Source organism: Aethina tumida, chromosome 2 (assembly GCF_024364675.1).
Source record: "Aethina tumida isolate Nest 87 chromosome 2, icAetTumi1.1, whole genome shotgun sequence".
In the NCBI taxonomy this organism is placed as follows: Eukaryota; Metazoa; Arthropoda; class Insecta; order Coleoptera; family Nitidulidae; genus Aethina; species Aethina tumida.
In genome coordinates this window covers 4,180,481-4,201,755 of record NC_065436.1, presented here as the reverse complement: position 1 = coordinate 4,201,755, position 21,275 = coordinate 4,180,481, and the positions used below count along the sequence as shown (strand labels likewise).

At 27.2% G+C, this 21,275-nt stretch overlaps 2 protein-coding genes across 2 annotated transcripts in view; both read right to left on the bottom strand.

Annotated features, from left to right (window-relative positions):
- The window catches only part of LOC109596242 (pleckstrin homology domain-containing family G member 1), a 206,620-nt gene that overhangs the window by 183,988 nt on the left and 1,357 nt on the right, over positions 1 to 21,275 (bottom strand). The gene's annotated exons all lie outside the window — the stretch shown is intronic.
- LOC126264714 (uncharacterized) lies at positions 13,740 to 15,655 on the bottom strand. Its single transcript, XM_049963752.1, has 2 exons — positions 13,892 to 15,655; positions 13,740 to 13,839 (listed from the first exon to the last, which is right to left on the bottom strand). Exon 1 carries the CDS (start codon positions 15,282 to 15,284, stop codon positions 14,250 to 14,252), a length of 1,035 nt encoding a protein of 344 aa, XP_049819709.1. The 5' UTR covers positions 15,285 to 15,655; the 3' UTR covers positions 13,740 to 13,839; positions 13,892 to 14,249.

The following is a 21,275-nucleotide window of genomic DNA, read 5'->3' as shown; positions in this document are numbered from 1 at the left end:
AAAGACTAATTACAATTAAGAATGAGGCCCCACTAATGTATTTATACTTTTTTAAATATTGCAGATATCTACAGACAAAAATATACAGTTCAACGTCACCATCAACTTACGAAACTAATAAAACACCTGTTTTGAATAATTTTGAGCACTGGTGTTCATATTTTATCAAGCTTCAATGCTTCTTCTTTTCTGTTGAAGTTGTTTCCCAGTTTATGGATTTCAATTGCTTCCCTAATCATTCTGTTGTGTCCAGTTGTCGAGGCAATTGTGTATCTTGGAATTGTATCTTATGATTTTCATCTAACAGTGCATGTTCAGCTACAGCAGACTTGTCTGATTGTCCTAGTTTGCAGTTTCGTTTGTGTTCCTTAATCCTAGTCCCTATTGAAGGTTTTGTGATACCTATGTATACTTTCTAGCAAGAGCATGGTATGTGGTATGTCCCTGAAGATGTTTGATGGTCTCTCCTATCTTTGGCAGATCTGAGACTGTGTTGAATCTTCCTTGTTGGTATAAAAACAGTATAGAAGTTATGTTTTAATAAGATTTTCCAATTCTATGGGTAACTTTACATATATATGGGAGAAAAGCTTTACCAATCGTGGGCTCACAAGGTGGACCTTTATTATTAGTATGAGGTCTCATTGTACGTCTTATTTCTGAGCATTTGTATCCGTTGGCCTGCAGTTTTGTTTCCAAGTGCTCTTGTTGTTCAGCGAGGTGGTGTATGGCATATATCCTTTTAACTCGTCCAGTTAGTGTTTTGATGACCCCTTGTTTTTGACCAGGATGATGGTTAGATAGTTTATGTAGATACCGATCGGTGTGTGTAAGTTTTCAGTATACTGTATGGTCTAAATGTTAACCCACTCTTTTTACTAGGACATCCAAAAAAGGTATTTGGTTCTCCTTCTCCCATTCCATTGTGAATTTGATATTATTATGTTGAGAATTTAGGTATTTTAGAAACTGATATAGTTTTTCTCGTCCTGGAACTCTCAAATAACCTTCAAGAAGTAGCTCAGAGAGATTATAACAAAGTAAGTACCCCAAGATTTGATCCACACTCTCTTTGAATTGATACCTATTTCATTGTGACTACTTTATTACAGATTTAAAAAAAAAGACTAATTACAATTAAGAATGAGGCCCCACTAATGTATTTATACTTTTTTAAATATTACAGATATCTACAAACAAAAATATGCAGTTCAACTTCACCATCAACTTACGAAACTAATAATACACCTGTTTTGAATAATTTTGAGCACTGGTGTCCATATTTTATCAATCTTCAATGCTTCTTCTTTTCTGTTGAAGTTGTTTCCCAGTTTATGGATTTCAATTGCTTCCCTAATCATTCTGTTGTGTTCAGTTGTCGAGGCAATTGTCTATCTTGGAATTTTATCTTATGATTTCCATCTAACAGTGCATGTTCAGCTATAGCAGACTTGTCTGATTGTCCTAGTTTGCAGTTTCGTTTGTGTTCCTTAATCCTAGTCCCTATTGAACGTTTTGTGGTACCTATGTATACTTTCCAGCAAGAGCATGGTATGTAGTATATTCCAGAAGCTGTTTGATGGTCTTTCCTATCTTTGGCAGATCTGAGACTGTGTTGAATCTTCCTTGTTGGAATAAAAACAGTATAGAAGTTATGTTTTAATAAGATTTTCCAATTCTATGGGTAACTTTACATATATATGGGAGAAAAGCTTTACCAATCGTGGGCTCACAAGGTGGACCTTTATTATTAGTATGAGGTCTCATTGTACGTCTTATTTCTGAGAATTTGTATCCGTTGGCCTGCAGTTTTGTTTCCAAGTGCTCTTGTTCTTCAGCGAGGTGGTGTATGGCATATATCCTTTTAACTCGTCCAGTTAGTGTTTTGATGACCCCTTGTTTTTGACCAGGATGATGGTTAGATAGTTTATGTAGATACCGATCGGTGTGTGTAAGTTTTCAGTATACTGTATGGTCTAAATGTTCATCCACTCTTTTTACTAGGACATCCAAAAAAGGTATTTGGTTCTCCTTCTCCAATTCCATTGTGAATTTGATGTTGTTATGTTGAGAGTTTAGGTGTTTTAGAAACTGATATAGTTTTTCTTGTCCTGCAACTCTCAAATAACCTTCAAGAAATAGCTCTGAGAGATTGGAACAAAGTAAGTACCCCAAGACTTGATCCACACTCTTTTTGTAGTGATACCTATTTCATTGTGACTACTTTATTACTGATTAAAAATAAAGACTAATTACAATTAAGAATGAGGCCCCACTAATGTATTTATACTTTTTTAAATATTACAGATATCTACAAACAAAAATATACAGTTCAACGTCACCATCAACTTACGAAACTAATAATACACCTGTTTTGAATAATTTCATGAATAATATCAACGTAACAAATAATATATACTTCTCGGACTACAAAGTTATTTCCTGTAAAATTTATTTTTAAGACCAGTAATGATAAGGTGTAGTTAATGGAATATTTTTAAATTGTAGTAATTGTCTGGCTGCGCCGCAGATAAAATATTTGTTTAAACATTTTATGAAAATTAGAAGGGACTAAATGAATAATTCAACCGGTGGAACAGATTATTGAAACTTTCTCCAAGGTAATGAGGATTTTCAACATATTTTTTTTTGTGTGTGTATGAATAAAAGACAAACCGGAAAAATTAACATCTAATGCACAAAATCATAATTAAAGATAATAAAAATGCAGCAGTTGTATATATTGTGATGATTGTTGTATTAAGTTAGTAACAATGATGCATTGTTTATTGTTTTTAATCGATTTATTCATTTATTTTATTTATTCATTCATGTACCCTTGAATGGGAACGTAAACAAAATTAAGTACAAATTAATTTATTAAACTATATTCTATTCACACAAATATAATTTTAATATATACATTAGTTTTTATGATATTCCGAATAGTTCTTAAAATAAAAAAGTTTTCTATCCACAAATATTTATAAATTGTTCTTTTCTATAAATTTTTATCAATTTTCTTATGTTGATAAACTTGTATAGCTTAAAGTTTATTGTAAAAATCATTGTCATTCAGAATTAAATATATTTAAAATATTTATCCAGAATGTTTGGCAGAATGTTCATTTATCCAAAAGATTTAGAAAATTTTCTTTTTTACTACATTTCAGTTTATTAATGTTGGCAAATTTTTTAATTAGTTGAAGTGTAGATTAAAAATTGTTGCCATATTAAATTAAATATGGTATTTCCAATATATTCTTAAGATAAAAAAGTTTTCTTTCCCCAAAAATTTATAAAGTATCCTTTTTCTATTAGTTTTTATAAGTTTTCTTATGTTGATAAACTTGTGATTTTTACAGTATTTCAACTGATACCCGTTCTTTCTTTTACAAGGAGAAAATATTTGGTGGAAGAACTACAAACATGACCATTGTCCTGGAGAACCAAATGAGATGATCATGACAGAAATCTACAAAATAGTTTTAGATGATTGTATATTAAAAGTAGTTACAATCAGCTGGAAAGGTTACTTTCTTTATTAGGGTACTTTTACCATTGCCTTGGTACATTATCACCAATATTTGCCAAAAAAGACTTTGACTCTCAGTGATAACCTCTCCAACAATTTACATTTTTGCTGTATAGTTGTGAGAGGCAAAGATATAATGTATTAAAAACACCATTTTAACATAAACTGAATATAATTTTCGAGTAGTTAGTACAATAGTTTATTCACAAGACAAAATTGCATATTTCCTAGGTTTTTACCAAGTAAAAAGTACGGTGCAATTATACCAATTAGTTACAACTCTGTGGTAGGTTGCACGCATTTATTTCTACATTTTTTGAAAAAGATTTTTAAAAAGTAAACATGCCATGTTAAGACAAATGTCATGACGTAAATAAAAATACTTTTTAGTTCAAACATATCCGCTTTATTTAGTTAAAATAAAATTAAACTGACTGTGACACACGCACATTTAATATTTACAAGTTTCTAACACGTACAAGTCTTGACTTGACTTGACTTAAAGAACAAATAACTAGATTAGATTAGAAAAATGTGTCATAGGCTCATAATCATAAAAATTTGATTGTGAGATGTTTCTCAAAGTATTTTTTCTTAATTAAATTTTCTCGTTACATTTCTCCTTCTGTTTAAGGTCAAAGTTGTAACAAAAATTTTCTATAGTTGTATAATGTGCCCAAATTTTGTAACTTTCCAAAAATGTTGTCACTTTAGACAAAACACAAAGTTCTCAGCTTTCACGGCACTTAATCAATTAATCTTTTCGTTGGGCTAGTCACTTATTCATCTGCGACGAGTCGAAAACCAAATGAATCCGTCAATTTATTTACCGCCAGGCCTACGTATCCTATTCATGTAAAAAAGACGAATGAATGAACCCAACCATTGGGCGTAAAGATGGTAATGGCGTGGGCGTCACGGCCCACAAGTGGGTACAACTCTTTTCAGGTTTCATTGTCGCACTTCGGTTGCTTCTCCATTAACCGGCCGTATTTCAGAAAACACGCTCTCGCCGGTCTTTAAAGGCCCCCTGACAAGTTAATAAACATATCTGATTAAAAGGTTTTGCGATAAGCCAAGTGGAGTGGGCTTGAGAGGGTGGTTTTTGTCAGTTTCGCTGCTTTATTCGACCGGATGCGGCTGGAGTGCTCCAGTCGTGTAGGTGACGAAAAATAATGGGTCCGCGGGCGAGTGTCTGCTGTTTGGATATCAACAAGTTTATGCATGTAAAACACCGATTAATGCAAAGTTTATTTTAAATAAATATTGTGCAACAATGAGTCTATTTAGATTGATACACGTTACAAAAATACAGAATTATATAAAATATCATATTTAATTCAATATGGATTTAATTTTTACTGTACGTTTCAGCTAATTAAAAATTTACAAACATTATGAAACTGTAAGTAAAAGCAAATATTTTGAATGAAAATTTTTACAATAAACTTCAGACTACACAAGTTTATTAACTTACTTATTTTCCGATAAAAATTAAATAGAAAAAAGACATTTTATAAACATTTGTGAATGAAAAACTTTTTTTTAATTTAATAAAACTACTAAACATTGTTCCTTATAAGAACATGTTGAAAAAATTATATTTAATTTTAAATGACAATAATTTTTAGTATAAACTTCAAACTACACAAGTTTATCAACATAAGAAAACCGATAAAAACTTAGAAAAAGGTCGTTTTATAATTATTTGTGAACAAAAAACAATAGAAAACTTTTATAATTCAATAAAATATTGAAAAAATCATATTTAATTTAATATGGAATCAATTTTTACTGTAAATTTCAATTAATTAAAAATTTACGAACATTAGGAAACTGACATTTAGTAAAAAAAGTAAAATTTTCAAATATTTTGGAAAACTAAACGTTGTTCTTAATAAGAATATGTTGAAAAAATTATATATAATTTTAAATGACAATAACTTTTATCATAAACTTCAAACTACACAAGTTTATCAACATAAGAAAACTGATAAAAACTAATAGAAAAAGGTCGTTTGATAAATATTTGTGAACAGAAAACAACAGAAAATATTGTTAATTCAATAAAATATTGAAAAAATCCTATTTAATTTAATATGGAAACAATTTTTACTATATATTTCAATTTATTAAAAATTTACGAACAATAGGAAACAGAAATTTAATAAAAAAAGTAAAATTTTCAAATATTTTGGAAAACTAAACGTTTTTCTTTATAAGAATATGTTAAAAATATTATATATAATTTTAAATGACAATAATTTACACTATAAACTTCAAACTACATAAGTTTATCAACATAAGAAAACTGATAAAAACTAATAGAAAAAGATCGTTTGATAAATATTTGTGAACAGAAAACAACAGAAAATATTTTTAATTCAATAAAATATTGAAAAAATCATATTTAATTTAATACGGAAACAATTTTTACTGTATATTTCAATTAATTAAAAATTTACGAACATTAGGAAACCGACATTTAGTAAAAAAAGTAAAATTTTCAAATATTTTGGAAAACTAAACGTTGTTCTTTATAAGAATATGTTAAAAAATTTATATATAATTTTAAATGACAATAATTTTTACCATAAACTTCAAACTACACAAGTTTATCAACATAAGAAAACCGATAAAAACTAATAGAAAAAGGTCGTTTTAGAAATATTTGTGAACAGAAAACAACAGAAATCATTTTTTAATTTAATAAAATATTGGAAAAATCAAATTTTATTTTAACTGACAACAATTTTTAGTATAAACTTCAAACTACACAAGTTTATCAATATAAGAAAACCGCTAAAAACTAATAGAAAAAGATCCTTTTATAAATAATTGTGAACAGAAAACAACAGAAAACTTTTTTAATTCAATAAAAAATTGGAAAAATCATATTTAATTTAATATGGAAACAATTTTGACTGTACACACCAATTCATTAAAAATTTACCAACATTAGAAGATTAAAATTTAGAAAAAAAAAAATAGATTTTCAAATATTACATACAACACTAAATGTTGTCCTTTATAAGAAAATGTTGAAAAAATCATATTTAACTTCAAACTACACAAGTTTATCAACATAAAACTGAACATAAAAAATAATAGAAAAATGACAATTTAGAATGTGGTAAGAATTATTTCACAGTTTGTTGATATATAAGATTTATAAGAGAACTAATCATAAATAGTACTTTGGTAAAGGTCACACATAACATTTCTATTACCCACACTGCGTTTTACATATTCCGAAAAAAAAACTCCGTGATGTGTAAATCAACAGAAGCAACCGTTGCTAACTGTAACCAGCCCGTACAGTCGCATGTAAATAAAGATTTCGTTTGAATTTTCATTCATAATGAAGCATGTTGGCGCAACTGCATACGGTTAAATACAAATAATATTCAAACATATTCAGACCGGGTGCACCACCTAGAGATAGCATCATTTGAATACGGTAGCGGCGAGCTTCTGGGAATCGTAACTGCTGAGACAACGAACGAGCCATCCGTTTTGGTTCTTGTCGTCGTTTTGGAATACCGAAGGCGGTGTTTTATTGTCGATGCGTTTCGGAAGGAAACACCGATGTGGAGCCAACAAAGCACAAATACTTTAGGGATGTCACACGCCTTGCTCATGTTACCATAAGTAGAATTCCTTCTGATCAATATATCCACAGGTTTTTACTTTTTTTGTAATAGAAAATCAATTTGGTCTAGAAAAAGTATGGAGTACTTCATTAATATTTATAAAAAAACTTCCAAAATTACCCCAGTATTCAAAAAATGTGACAAGTCTCATTTTAATAATTACAGATATATCTCTAAATTAAGTAATTTCTCTAAAATATTTGAACAGGTGTTATATACTGTCATTTATCAAAGTATTCATTATAAAATTTATTCTAATCAGCACGTTTTATGTTAGGCAGCTCCACCACCATTAATTTGATATGTATGGCGTACCGCAGGGGTCCACCTCGGGACCCCAATTATTCCTCTTATTCATCAGTGACTTATTGAGTTTGTTTTTATACTGTAGTCTAGCTTACTCTGATGATCTGAAGCTATATTATCAAGTCGACTGTATTGTACGAGTCCTTACTCTACAAAGTGATATTGACACTTTGGTTAATAGAAAAAGGTCCTTTTGTAAATATTTGTGAGCAGAAAACAACAAAGAACTTTTTTAATTTAATAAAATATTGGAAAAATCATGTTTAATTTAATATGGAAACAATTTTTACTGTACATTTCGATTCATTAAAAATTTACCAACATTAAGAAGTTTAAATTTAGTAAAAAAGTAAAATTTTCAAATATTTTGGAAAACTAAACGTTGTTCCTTATAAAAATATGATGAATAAATCATATTTAAATTTAACTGACAATAATTTTTACAATAAATCTCAAACTACATAAGTTTATCAACATAAGAAAACCAATAAAAACTAATAGAAAAATGTCCTTTTAGAAATATTTGTGAACAGAACACAACAGAAAACTTTTTTAATTTAATAAAATATTGGAAAAATCATATTTAATATAAAATAGAAACAATTTTTACTGTATACTTCAACTAATTAAAACTTTACCAACATTTGGAGATTGAAATTTAGTAAACAAATAAAATTTTCAAATATTTTGGAACACAAAACGTTATTCCTTATAATAAAATGTTGAAAAAATCATAATTAACTTTAAACTATACAAATTAATCAATATAAAACTAAATAATAGAAAAATGACAATTTATAAACCTTTGTAAATATAAATTTTTATTGGAAATTGTTAAATTAATTATGAAAATGTATTTCATAGAAAGATTCAATCAGTTCAATTAATTTGTTGGATATTCCACTGATAAACTTGTTCTTTTTCTTTTATGTTTAATTAAATTTAAATATATTTAATTACATCATTTATTAAACAATATATTGTCAATAATTTTTAAATTGTTTAATTTAAAATATATAAAAAATTTAATTTGTATAGTTAAAAAATGTTTTTTGTAACGAAGGATTTTTAATAAATTAAATAAGTCTTTTTTTTAAATATATAAACTGTTATTGTATGAATTTTTCATAATAATAATAATAATAATAATAATAATAATAATGTTAATAATTAATAAAAACGAAAATATCATCAATTTTAATTCTTAATCCTTCAATTAAATATCGTACACTAAATTAAAAATGTTACATAAATTTTAGTAAATATTATTTATAATTAATAATTAATAACGTAATTTTTAATAATAATTTTGATATTCATTTTTTTAATTTAAATTAATTAATGCTAAACACATTTTTAAATATATTTAATTATGGTATTTATTAAAAAATAGTCTAATATTGTTAATAATTCTTAAATTGTTTAATTCCAAACATATAAAAATTATGATTTGTTGATTAAAAAATACTTTCTGTAACGAAGGATTTCTAATAAATATATAAAATTTAATAAATATGTAAAATGTATAAATGTGTATAAAAATAATTAAAACTAATAAATATTTACGAAAAATAATTAATAACAAACATAGGACCAATTTTAATTCATAATCCTTTAATTAAATATCAGAACACTTAAATTAAAAATTTTATAAAATTTATATTAATATTAATTATAAGTAATGTATTTTTTAATTAAATTGTGATATTTTTTAATTTTTTTATTTAATTAATTGGTGTCTAAGACATTTAAATATTGTCAATAATTCTTAAATTGTTGAATTTTAAACATATAAAAAGGTTGATTTGTTTAGTAACAAAATGTTTTCTTTCACGAATGTTAATTGTTATTGTGTGGTTTTTGATAAAAATACTTAATAATAATGATAGTATAAACAATTAATAAAATCGAATAACGAAAATATGACAAATTTTAATTCGTTATACTTTAATTAAACATGTTATGTGACACTTAAACTAAAAATTTTTATTGAATATTAATTGTGATTAATAATTAATAACGTATTTTTTGATAAAAATTTTGACATTCATTTTAAAGGATTAATTATGATTAGTAATTAATAATTTATTTTTTAATAATAGTTTTCATATTCATTTATTCTTTTAAATAAATCTATAAAAACTATTTTTTTAAGTTATTAAAATTTACATATTAATTTATATACCTATGTTAAATTATTTAAAGTTGGACAAAAGTTAAGAGTAGATCATTGTTTATTTAAAATTACTGTATTGTATATTATTTTTTCATTATTCTTTTAAAATTTTAAACTTTTGGATATTATTGTTTATTAAATAGTTTTGTTTACATTATTTATAAATTAAATAATATAAATATATATAATTTTAATTGTCTTCCTTCAATTTTAAATTAATAATTTTCAATTATTAAAATTAAGTTTTTGAATATATTTATTTAAACTAAAATATTTTATAATTATTATGATATACGTAAATGCTTTCTTTAAAATATTTTCAATAAAAAATTTTTTTTTTTTCGTTTTGTTGATAACTAAAAAACACATTTTCAGTTTAAATTTAATTTAATCATCAATTATCAAACAAATTTTTTCAAACTGTACAATTTTATATTTTCTGTTATTGATAAATTTATGTATATATATATATATATTAAAATAAATGAAGTATTAGTTGTCCATTTATAGATTTGGAGAAAAACTTGTTTGTTGCTATAATTATGTTCACTACTGTAAAATAATGTAGATAATAATATTTTTACATAAAACTATTAAATTAAGATAAGATATATATATATATATGATAGATTAGCGACTGTTAATCTGTCTTTTTAGTTTGATTAAAACACTAAATTCACAATAATACGCTTTATTACAACAAACGTACTTTAACCCTCGACATCTAAAGCTTGACTGCCTGGTTCTTTCTTAAGAACTGCCCCGATTATTAAATGTAAACAAATACTTCAGATTTGCTTATAAAACAAAACTAGTCTAAATAGATGTGAGCACGTCGCATCGGTCCATCGGTGAAGGTGATGACGTAAGCTAACACGGCCTTCCTGACATGTGGGGCGTCCTCGACCCTTCCACAGTTTTGCAAAGATTCACCTGACACCGGTAATCTGTAAACATTATAACAGCAGTACAAGCTCAAAATATATTCGAAGAACTAAGTCTAAACCTTATTTCATTTAACAAAATAGACTGTTATGTGGCACAGTTAACAACCACTAGAAGCTCAGAGGCGGCTCAACCATCAACAGGTCTGTTACACCCATGACTCCCAAGTGCTATCAAAAGATACCATATTCTAGCCAGGAGCTCAGAGGCGGTTCAACCACTACCAGGTCTATTACCCGCTTGTCTCACAGACCCAGAACACAACAATCTAAGCCTGCAGAGCAGGGACCTTAAACATAGCCTGCCGAGCAGGGACCTTTAAACATAGCCTGCAAAGTAGGGACCTTAAACATAGCCTGCAAAGTAGGGACCTCAAACATAGCCTGCGACGCAGGGACCTTAAAAATAGCCTGCCGAGCAGGGACCTTAATCATAGCCTACTAAGCAGGGACCTTCACATATAGCCTGATACACAGGGACCTTAAACAGCCTACTAAGCAGGGACCTTTACACACATTCACACATCAATCTTATTAAATAAATCTATATCCATCATACCTTATAGAATTTCTGTATCTGGCCAGGTTCGTAACTGTTCATGCGCTGCTATTGTTGTTCTACCTCGGCTGCCAATCCTTCGGAGTGCGTACCTCTCATTAGGTAAACAATGCGTTACCTCAAAGGGTCCGTGATACTTTGGTTTCAATTTTCCTCCATTCGACAGCTGACTATTTTCAATAACAACTTTATCACCAACAGCGTATGGTATTGCCGGCACTCTTTTCTTATTAAAGTTTGTAATTGTTCTACTGGTTACTTCGCACACGCGACTGTGAGCTTGTTGTCTAAGTATTTCAGCGTCCACATCACTTGTCTGTATTGGCACACCATTTAACAGTTCGTTAGTTGCTCTCAGACGTCGATTTTCACCAAACATTAATATCCACGGCGCGAATCCTGTCGATTTGTTCACAGTTACATTAAAATCGTCCTCAATATCAGGTAGCACTTTTGTCCATTTATTTTCGTCTTTTTCATTCAACACAGCACGCATCGCATTAAACAAACTTCTCATAACGCGTTCCACTTGTCCATTACCTCTAGGAACTCCTGTTGCAATTAGGTGTAGCTCAACAGAGTTATCATTGAGAAATTCTCGAAATTTACTCGCTACAAATGCTGTTCCCCGATCAGCTATTATTCGTTTTGGTCGACCCAATTCCATAAATAATGCATCTAATGCCTTTATAGTACATTCGGCATTTTTTTGTCTAATAGGACAAAATCGCACAAATTTAGTAAAAGCGTCTATAACCACTAAAATTTGAGTGCATTTATTAGATTTGACCAAAGGTCCGGCATGGTCAATATGCCACGTATCCATTTTACTTGAAGGTTTCGTTTTCTGTTGACACAATCCACTCCGTTTTCCAGTAAAAGATTTACCCAACACACACGATCTACAATTTGCAACATATTTGCGTACTGTTTTACCCATGCGTGGCCATATTAAGTCCTCACGTAATTTCATTAACATTTTATCAGCACCAATATGAGACGAGTTATCATGATACAGTTTCATTATCTCTAGTCGAGCTGCTACAGGTACAAAACAACGTTCGCGACCATCATTTGAACATTGTAAAAACACTAAATTGTCTTTCACTATATATCCCGTCTCATGATGCGTTTTGTTTATTATTGTCTGACAAAACACATCCTCTGATTGATATTCACAAATTGTCTTTGGTTTGTTAGCAATAATTCGTGCTGCTAAAATTCGTTTTGTCGGAGATGCTGTATTTCGACTTAAATAGTCGACATGTGCCATTTTATGTCCTGGTCTATATTCTATATCAAAATTAAAGTCCTGCAATTTTATCCACCATCTTGCAACGCGGGGGTGTAGTTCCTTTTTGAGTGCTGTAGCCCTTACTGAATTACAGTCTGTATAGATTGTAAACTTTATACCATACAGATATGTGCGAAAATACTGAGTGGCTTCCACTATCGCTAGAGTTTCCAAATCATAAGAATGATATCGCGATTCACAATCAGTTGTACGCCTAGAGTAATACGCCACTGGATGAAGCACATTATTTAAGTCTTTTTGCATAAGTATGGCACCCAATCCAAGCGAACTCGCGTCTGTGTGTAGTTCGGTAGTCAGTTCCGGATCAAAAATGTTCAAAATCGGATAAGAAGTCAATCGTTTCACTAAATCCAATCGCACATTTTCACATTCACTTGTCCACTCAAAAGTTTTTCCCTTACGTAACAGTGCAGATATCGGTGCTGTCAAAGTTGCAAAGTTTTTCACGAAACGTCTAAAGTATCCAGCCAGTCCTAATAATTGACGAACACCTTTTACATCTTTAGGAGCTGATGTTTGAGCGAGCGCGTCAACTTTTCGCGAACTAGGTTTTACCGTACCGTTTTCGATCACAACACCCAAATATTCCACAGATGTTTGGAAAAAGTTACATTTTTTTATGTTTAAAACAAATCCGGCCTTCGAAAGGGCGTCAATGACCTTTCTTAAGTTCTTAAGACCTTCTTGAATGGTTCGAGAGGGGCACAACACATCATCAACGTAAACAAACGCAATATCGTCTTTAAGTGGTCCAAGGGCTTTATCGATGGCACTTTGATAACACGATGGGGAGTTTATAAAACCAAACGGCATTCGATTGTACTCGTAAAGTCCATCTGGTGTCACAAAAGCAGTTATATGTTTTGAATTCTCTTCTATTTCAACTTGGTGAAATCCCGATTTCATATCAAGAGTACAAAAATATACAGCTTTGGCAAGGGCGTCAATCTGATCTTGTATCCGTGGTAGAGGATAATTATTACGTAATACTTTTTTATTTACGTCACGATAATCTACACATAATCTTGTGTCTCCGTTTTTCTTTTTGACAAGGACTATTGGGCTTGCATAAGGAGATTCACTTTGTCGTATTATTCCACTCTCAATTTGTTCTTTTATTATTTGTTTCACTTGTAATCTTTCGCCATATGACAAATGACGGGGTTTATAGGCCACTGGCTGTAGATCACGTAATGTTATTCTTAACTTGTTTGTTGTTACTGCGGCCGGTGTTTGACTTATTCCATTTTGGATTATTGTTTTTATTTCCTTAATAACCCACTCGTCCAGTCCTGACAAATTTAAGTCATTTTCTTCAAACGCGTATATAGCACAAATTCGTTGCCTATCACTATGATCATATACAATGTCTACACTGTTTGCATTAAATTCAATTTTAATACCTGGTCGTTTTAAAACATCAAGTCCAATTAAAGCGTCAACATCACATCCAGGAATTGATCCATCTGGCACAATTAGAAAATCAATTTCTAATGTCATGGTTGGTGTACACATCACAACACTACTGCGACCCAGAGGCTTCATAACACAATTTCCTACACCAGACAGTATTTGGCAATCCGGTTGAATTTGCAAGTCTAAGGCTTTCGCTATTTTTTCGTGAAGTATTGAGACATCTGCACCTGTGTCTACTAAGTATGCTATTGAACTGATCATGGAATTGTTAGTAACCGTAGCTGATGGAAATGAACGGATAAAACGAGTGTTTTTTGCCAGGAGCACTCGTTTTGATGCCTCATGTCATTGTTTTTTACTATAGCATGTATCTTCTGAATGTCCATTCACTCCACAGATGTTACAAAACTTCTTATTTGCTGAGGTGTTGTTGCCAGACGAAAAATTTCTTTGATGTACTCCAGAAGGACCCGGCTGTACCTTTTCCGACATATTCTGTATTTTTTCCGCATTTTTGCAATCCACTGCTTTATGTCCATAGCGTTGACATCTTCTGCAGTTTCCTTGAAACGAACGCTGATCACGAAAGCTATACGGTCGTTTTCGTGACAATTCACGCTCTCGCACACCAGCGTTCAATTTATTCGCATCACAGGTAGCCAACAGTTTTAATAGTTCAGAATCACATGTAGGAGCTAGCAAGGAGATTCGATTTTTCACTTCTGTGTTTTGAATATCGTATTCAACAAGACTTAACACAACATTCCATGGAAAGTCTGAATAAAATCTTCTAATTGCTGTTAATTTGGCGTTACCGTATTCTACTAGTGAATCAAAACTTGAACTCTTAATTGCTAAACAATTTCTGATACGAGTAGCAGGAGTACCTAACTCAGGAAACGCAATTTCAAAATCTCGTCGAAAAGAAGCCCAATCTCTAATAATAGGTTTCCAATGTTGATAAAAGCGTGCTGCACGTCCTCGTAAAGCATGACCAGCTTTTAAAACAATAAGAGTATCGGATATTTCCAGCTCCTGTTGGATCCTAGTAACATCATCCATCCACTCAACCATAGTAAACGGTGTATCATCTGGGTCAAAACTTGCAAGTCGAAACTGCGCCGCCGCGGCACTTACACCTTCTGATACTGAAGCGGAAACAGGTTGCGTCTGCGCAGTCACCCTCAATGTTGCTTGAGTAGTTTGGGCGTTGGCCATTGTCGACAAAATTTCCATGATTTGTTTTTGGAAACTGTTGTTATTTTCTTGCTGCATTTTAAATAACAACGCCATATTATTGTCCGTCTCCGATACACTTTCGGTAATGTTCACAACGTTCGGACTCACTGCGCGGTCGCGTTTTTCACTATTGTCTGCCATTGTTCGTTCACAAAGAAACACAAAAAAAAAATTTATTTTTTTTTTTTTAGGTCCTTTCTTCCGGAAATAATTCACGAGAAGATATCCCACTTCTGATGATAGATTAGCGACTGTTAATCTGTCTTTTTAGTTTGATTAAAACACTAAATTCACAATAATACGCTTTATTACAACAAACGTACTTTAACCCTCGACATCTAAAGCTTGACTGCCTGGTTCTTTCTTAAGAACTGCCCCGATTATTAAATGTAAACAAATACTTCAGATTTGCTTATAAAACAAAACTAGTCTAAATAGATGTGAGCACGTCGCATCGGTCCATCGGTGAAGGTGATGACGTAAGCTAACATATATATATATATATATATATATATATATACTTTGTGCAGTTTATTTATTATTTACACAGTTTAATCTTGATTACATTAGTATCTACGATGCATAAAATTTACTGTCTAAAATCCATCTAAATGAGGTTGGTATAAAATAGGATGGGAACCCTTTTACAATTTCTGGTTTGTGGCTTTTTTCTGTATTAATCTCAAACCACAAATTTACCCATGTTTGCACAGGAATGCGTGAATAAATTTACTTCGATTTGCCATTTCGTACATACATATGTATTACATTACGTTATGTACTCGAAAACATTTTAAATCGACGCCATAAAAGTGTTTGGTTTATTTTTAACACTTTTATTAAAGTATAAAACGTCTTGATCAAATTACCCAACTCGTTCTTGATGAAAATAATACACTCACAATGATATCCTTTGAAATGTTCACATCGGATTCTCACTTAAGTAATAAAATTACCGATAGTGATTGGCTTGATTGTATCTTCAGGAAATTAATGCACATAACCAAGGTCGTTTTAGGGGTCTTTTAAACTCTCAAACAGTTTTAATTTTTAATAAACTTGAAGTTCAATTTTTGGGGGAAGTCCCTAATTCTTTTATCAACTGCACAAAGGCCTATGATTGGTGATTTAAGTGATTTAGTGATACTTTAGAACTTTTATATATCCAAAAACTTAATTTTAATAATTGACAAATTATTACTTGTTTTATATTATTTAATTTCAAACTGAAGAAAAATAATATAAACAAAACTTTCAATAAACGATAATATATCAAAGAATAATTAAAAAATAATATACAATACAGTAATTTTAAATAAACAATGATCTACTCAAATTGTTTAACAATATTAATTAATTGAAGACTTTTTTTCAATTTTAAAATTTTAAGTAATTAATTTGAAAGGGTTGATACATTCATCAATCAAAATTTACACATTAGAATATAGGTTTTATTGATTAATTTAAAAGAAAAAATTAAGATGGAAACTAATTTAAAAAATTAAGAGATTAATTATTAATCATTATATATACTGTTTTTTAAAATTTTTAGTTTTTTAATTCATATTTTTATTACATGTTCATAAATATTTATTATCATTATCATTAATTATTTCTATTAAAGATAGACAGAATAACAATTTATATATTTCAAAAAAGACTGTTATAAATTGTTAGTTACAAAAAACATTTTTTAACCAACAAATTAAATATTTTATATGTATAAAAATAAACAATTTAAGAATTATTGACAATATTATAAATACTATGATTAAATATATTTTAATATTAATTAATTTAAAAAAAAAAATAAATATCAAAATAATTATCAAAAATTACGTTATTTAATTATTGATGATAATTAATATTTAATACAAATTAAAAAAAATAATTTAATTGGAACATATTTAATTAAAGGATTATGAACTAAAATTGACAGATTTTTGTTATTCGATTTTATAAATTTTTCATAAATATTTATTATCTTTATTATTAATTATTATTATTAAAAATACATACAATAACAATTTAAATATTTCTAAAAAAATTCATTAAATATCCTCCATTACATAAAACATTTTTAACTAAACAAATCAAACTTTTTATATATTTGAAATTAAAGAATTTAAGAATTATTGGCAATAAATATTTTTAACCAACAAATTAAATATTTTATATGTATAAAAATAAACAATTTAAGAATTATTAACAATATTAAACTATTGTTTAAAAAATACTATGATTAAATATATTTCAATATTAATTAATTTAAATAAAAAAATTAATATCAAAATAATTATCAAAAATTACGTTATTTAATCATTAATGATAATTAATATTTAATAGAAATTAAAAAAAATAATTTAATATATGGTACATATTTAGTTAAAGGATTATGAACTAAAATTGATAGATTTTTGTTATTCGATTTTATAAATTATTCATAAATATTTATTATCTTTATTATTAATTATTATTATTAAAAATACATACAATAACAATTTAAATATTTCTAAAAAAACTTCATTAAAAATCCTCCATTACATAAAACTCTTTATATATTTGAAATTAAAGAATTTAAGAATTATTGGCAATATTAGACTAATATTTAATAAATACCATAATTAAATATAATTAAATATATGTTACACATTAAGTAATTTAAATAAAAAATGAATATCAAAATTATTATTAAAAATACGTTTTTGATTATTAATCATAAATAATAATTAATACAAATTTTATAAAATTTTTGGTTTAAGTGACAAATATTTAATTAAATGATCAAAAATTAAAATTGGCCAAAAAATAGTTTGAATGGTACATATTTAGTGATACTTTAAAACTTTTTTAAAGCAATCCTAAGAAAGTTGAAGGTAAAGTTTGATTTAATTCAATTAAGTTTCAATGTGATAATCACAAAAACTAATTGTGATGATCCAATACACTTTCCTTTGTAATTTTCCCTTCGGCACAACAATAAAAGTTGATCACGTACCGTTAAATAATGAACAACCAGCAATTTAGAGGTCACTGAAACTAGTGACACGTTAATTATGCAAATGTTTATTTACATCCGCTAATTATTTAATTCGGTGCGTGTTACGATTAATCGATGGCATTGATCAATGAACTGCAACAGTCCCATCTGTTATTAATCGACCGATTTGTTTGGTAAATAATATTTGAAACTGTGCTTTGTGGGAGAAGGTCAATTGTGTGAACTGGGAAGTTAATTTTATGGTAATTTAGTGTCCAAGTGTTATAATTCGGTTTTTTCATTTACGTACGACAATTTTACAAATTAATACATACGACAAGGACAACGGTTAACGGTTTAAATAATTTAGCCGGGCATTTTTCATTATTGTTTTTATAAACAATACAGCACGAAATTCATAAAATCACTTCCCTGTTAACGGATTTATTTTAATTACTTTTTGTGTACAGTTTATCTGGTTAATGCTGCTCAACCCATTTACTATTTTTAACATATCTCGTATATTATATAGGAAAACACTTTTAAATTTTAAGTTGGACGCTCATGCACAGAAAATAGTCCCCAAACTATTTTTATCGTGGTGCAGCACCAGTTATTAATAAGTGTCCGCAAAGGTTATCAATAAAAAATGACAACAACAATTTTTCGGCAATAAAACAATGCTGAGCTTTGTTTGATTTATCTTAAGAATTTGTTAGTTATAATTATAGGGAAGTTGCATAATGGGTATTTATTTTCAAAGCAAATTGCCCAACTTAATTTTTACTTAAATGCATTTGAAGTCATCTGTATAAATATTTAAGTATATTTTCACATAAGAATGTTATTTTTAGCAAATTGTAATTAATTAATTTATGGAAATATACACAACTAAAATTTATCCCTTCCATCGTTCTTATTAAATTTGTTACTTAGCTGTATTTAGAGCTACCTATACAAATATTTAAGTAAACATTATTTTTGCCAAATCATACGTACAGTGGTGGCCATAATTATAACCTCTGAACCACAAAACAAAACATTTCATTTGTAAAAAACGATGATTTTGCTTATCACAGGGACAAAAACTAAACAAAAATTTTAAATGTTTAAAGATTGGAGATATTAATTAAAAATTAAATATTTAAGATATTGTAAATATTTGTTAAAAATTAAATATAATTATGTACATATTATGTATTTAAAAAAATCAGGTTAAGTAAAAAATTAATAAAATTATATTATGTTATTTAATACTATAACCTTAAATGTACCACAAAAATTCAAATAAAAACAACTTAATAATGTAAATTTACAATATATCCAAAAACTTAATTTTAATAATTGACAAATTATTACTTGTTTTATACTATTTAATTTCAAACTGAAGAAAAATAATATAAACAAAACTTTCAATAAACGATAATATCTCAAAGAATAACTAAAAAATAATATACAATACAGTAATTTTAAATAAACAATGATCTACTCAAATTGTTTAACAATATTAATTAATTGAAGACTTTTTTCAATTTTAAAATTTTAAATAATTAATTTGAAAGGGTTGATACATTTATCAGTCAAAATTTACATATTAGATTGTAGATTTTATTGATTAATTTAAAAGAAATAATGAAAATGAAAACTAGTTTAAAAAATTAAGATATTAATTATTAATTAATTAGTTTTTTAAGTCATATTTAATTGAAGGATTACGAATTAAATTTACGAAATATTTTTATTATTCGATTTTATTAAATGTTCATAAATATTATCATTAATTATTTCTATTAAAAATAGATAGAATAAGAATTTATATATTTCAAAGAAAAACTATTAAAAATTGTTAGTTACAAAAAATATTTTTTAACCAACAAATTAAATATTTTATATGTATAAAAATAAACAATTGAAGAATTATTAACAATATTAAACTATTGTTTAAAAAATACTATGATTAAATATATTTCAATATTAATTAATTTAAATAAAAAAATGAATATCAAAATAATTATTAAAAATTACGTTATTTAATTATTAATGATAATTAATATTTAATAGAAATTAAAAAAATAATTTAATTGGTACATATTTAATTAAAGGATTATGAACTAAAATTGACAGATTTTTGTTATTCGATTTTATAAATTATTCATAAATATTTATTATCTTTATTATTAATTATTATTATTATAATACAATAACAATTTAAATATTTTTAACTAAAAAAAACAAACTTTTTATATATTTGAAATTAAAGAATTTAAGAATTATTGGCAATATTAGACTAATATTTAATGAATACCATAATTAAATATAATTAAATATATGTTACACATTAAGTAATTAAAATAAAAAATGAATATCAAAATTATTATTAAAAATACGTTTTTGATTATTAATCATAAATAATATTTAATACAAATTTTATAAAATTGTTAGTTTAAGTTAGAAATATTTAACTAAATGATCAAACATTAAAATTGGCCAAAAAATAGTTTAAATGGTACATATTCAATTAAAGGATTGTGAATTAAAATTGATCAAATTTTTGTTATGCGTTGTTAATTATTATTATTATTAAAAATACATATAATAACAATTTACATATTTCAAAGAAAAATTTCATTAAAAAGACTCCATTACAGAAAACATTTTTAACTAAACAAATAAGACTTTTTATATATTTGAAATTAAACAATTTAAGAATTATTGACAACATTAGACTAATATTTAATAAATATCATAATTAAATATATGTCATATATTAATTAATTGAAATAAAAAATGAATATCAAAATTATTGTTAAAAATACGTTATTAATTATTATTATTAAAAATACATATAATAACAATTTATATATTTCAAAGAAAAATTTCATTTAAAAGACTCCATTACAGAACACATTTTTAACTAAACAAATCAAACTTTTTATATATTTGAAATTAAACAATTTAAGAATTATTGACAATATTAGATTAATATTTAATAAGTATCATAATTAAATATAATTAAATATATGTCATACATTAATTAATTGAAATAAGAAAATTAATATCAAAATTATTGTTAAAAATACGTTATTAATTATTAATCATAAATAATATTTAATACAAATTTTTTAACAATTTTAGTTAAATAAATAATAAAT

Bases quoted from the DNA above. Each gene is read 5' to 3' on its own strand.
- LOC126264714 (XM_049963752.1), bottom strand. From the start codon at position 15,284: ATGGCAGACAATAGTGAAAAACGCGACCGCGCAGTGAGTCCGAACGTT.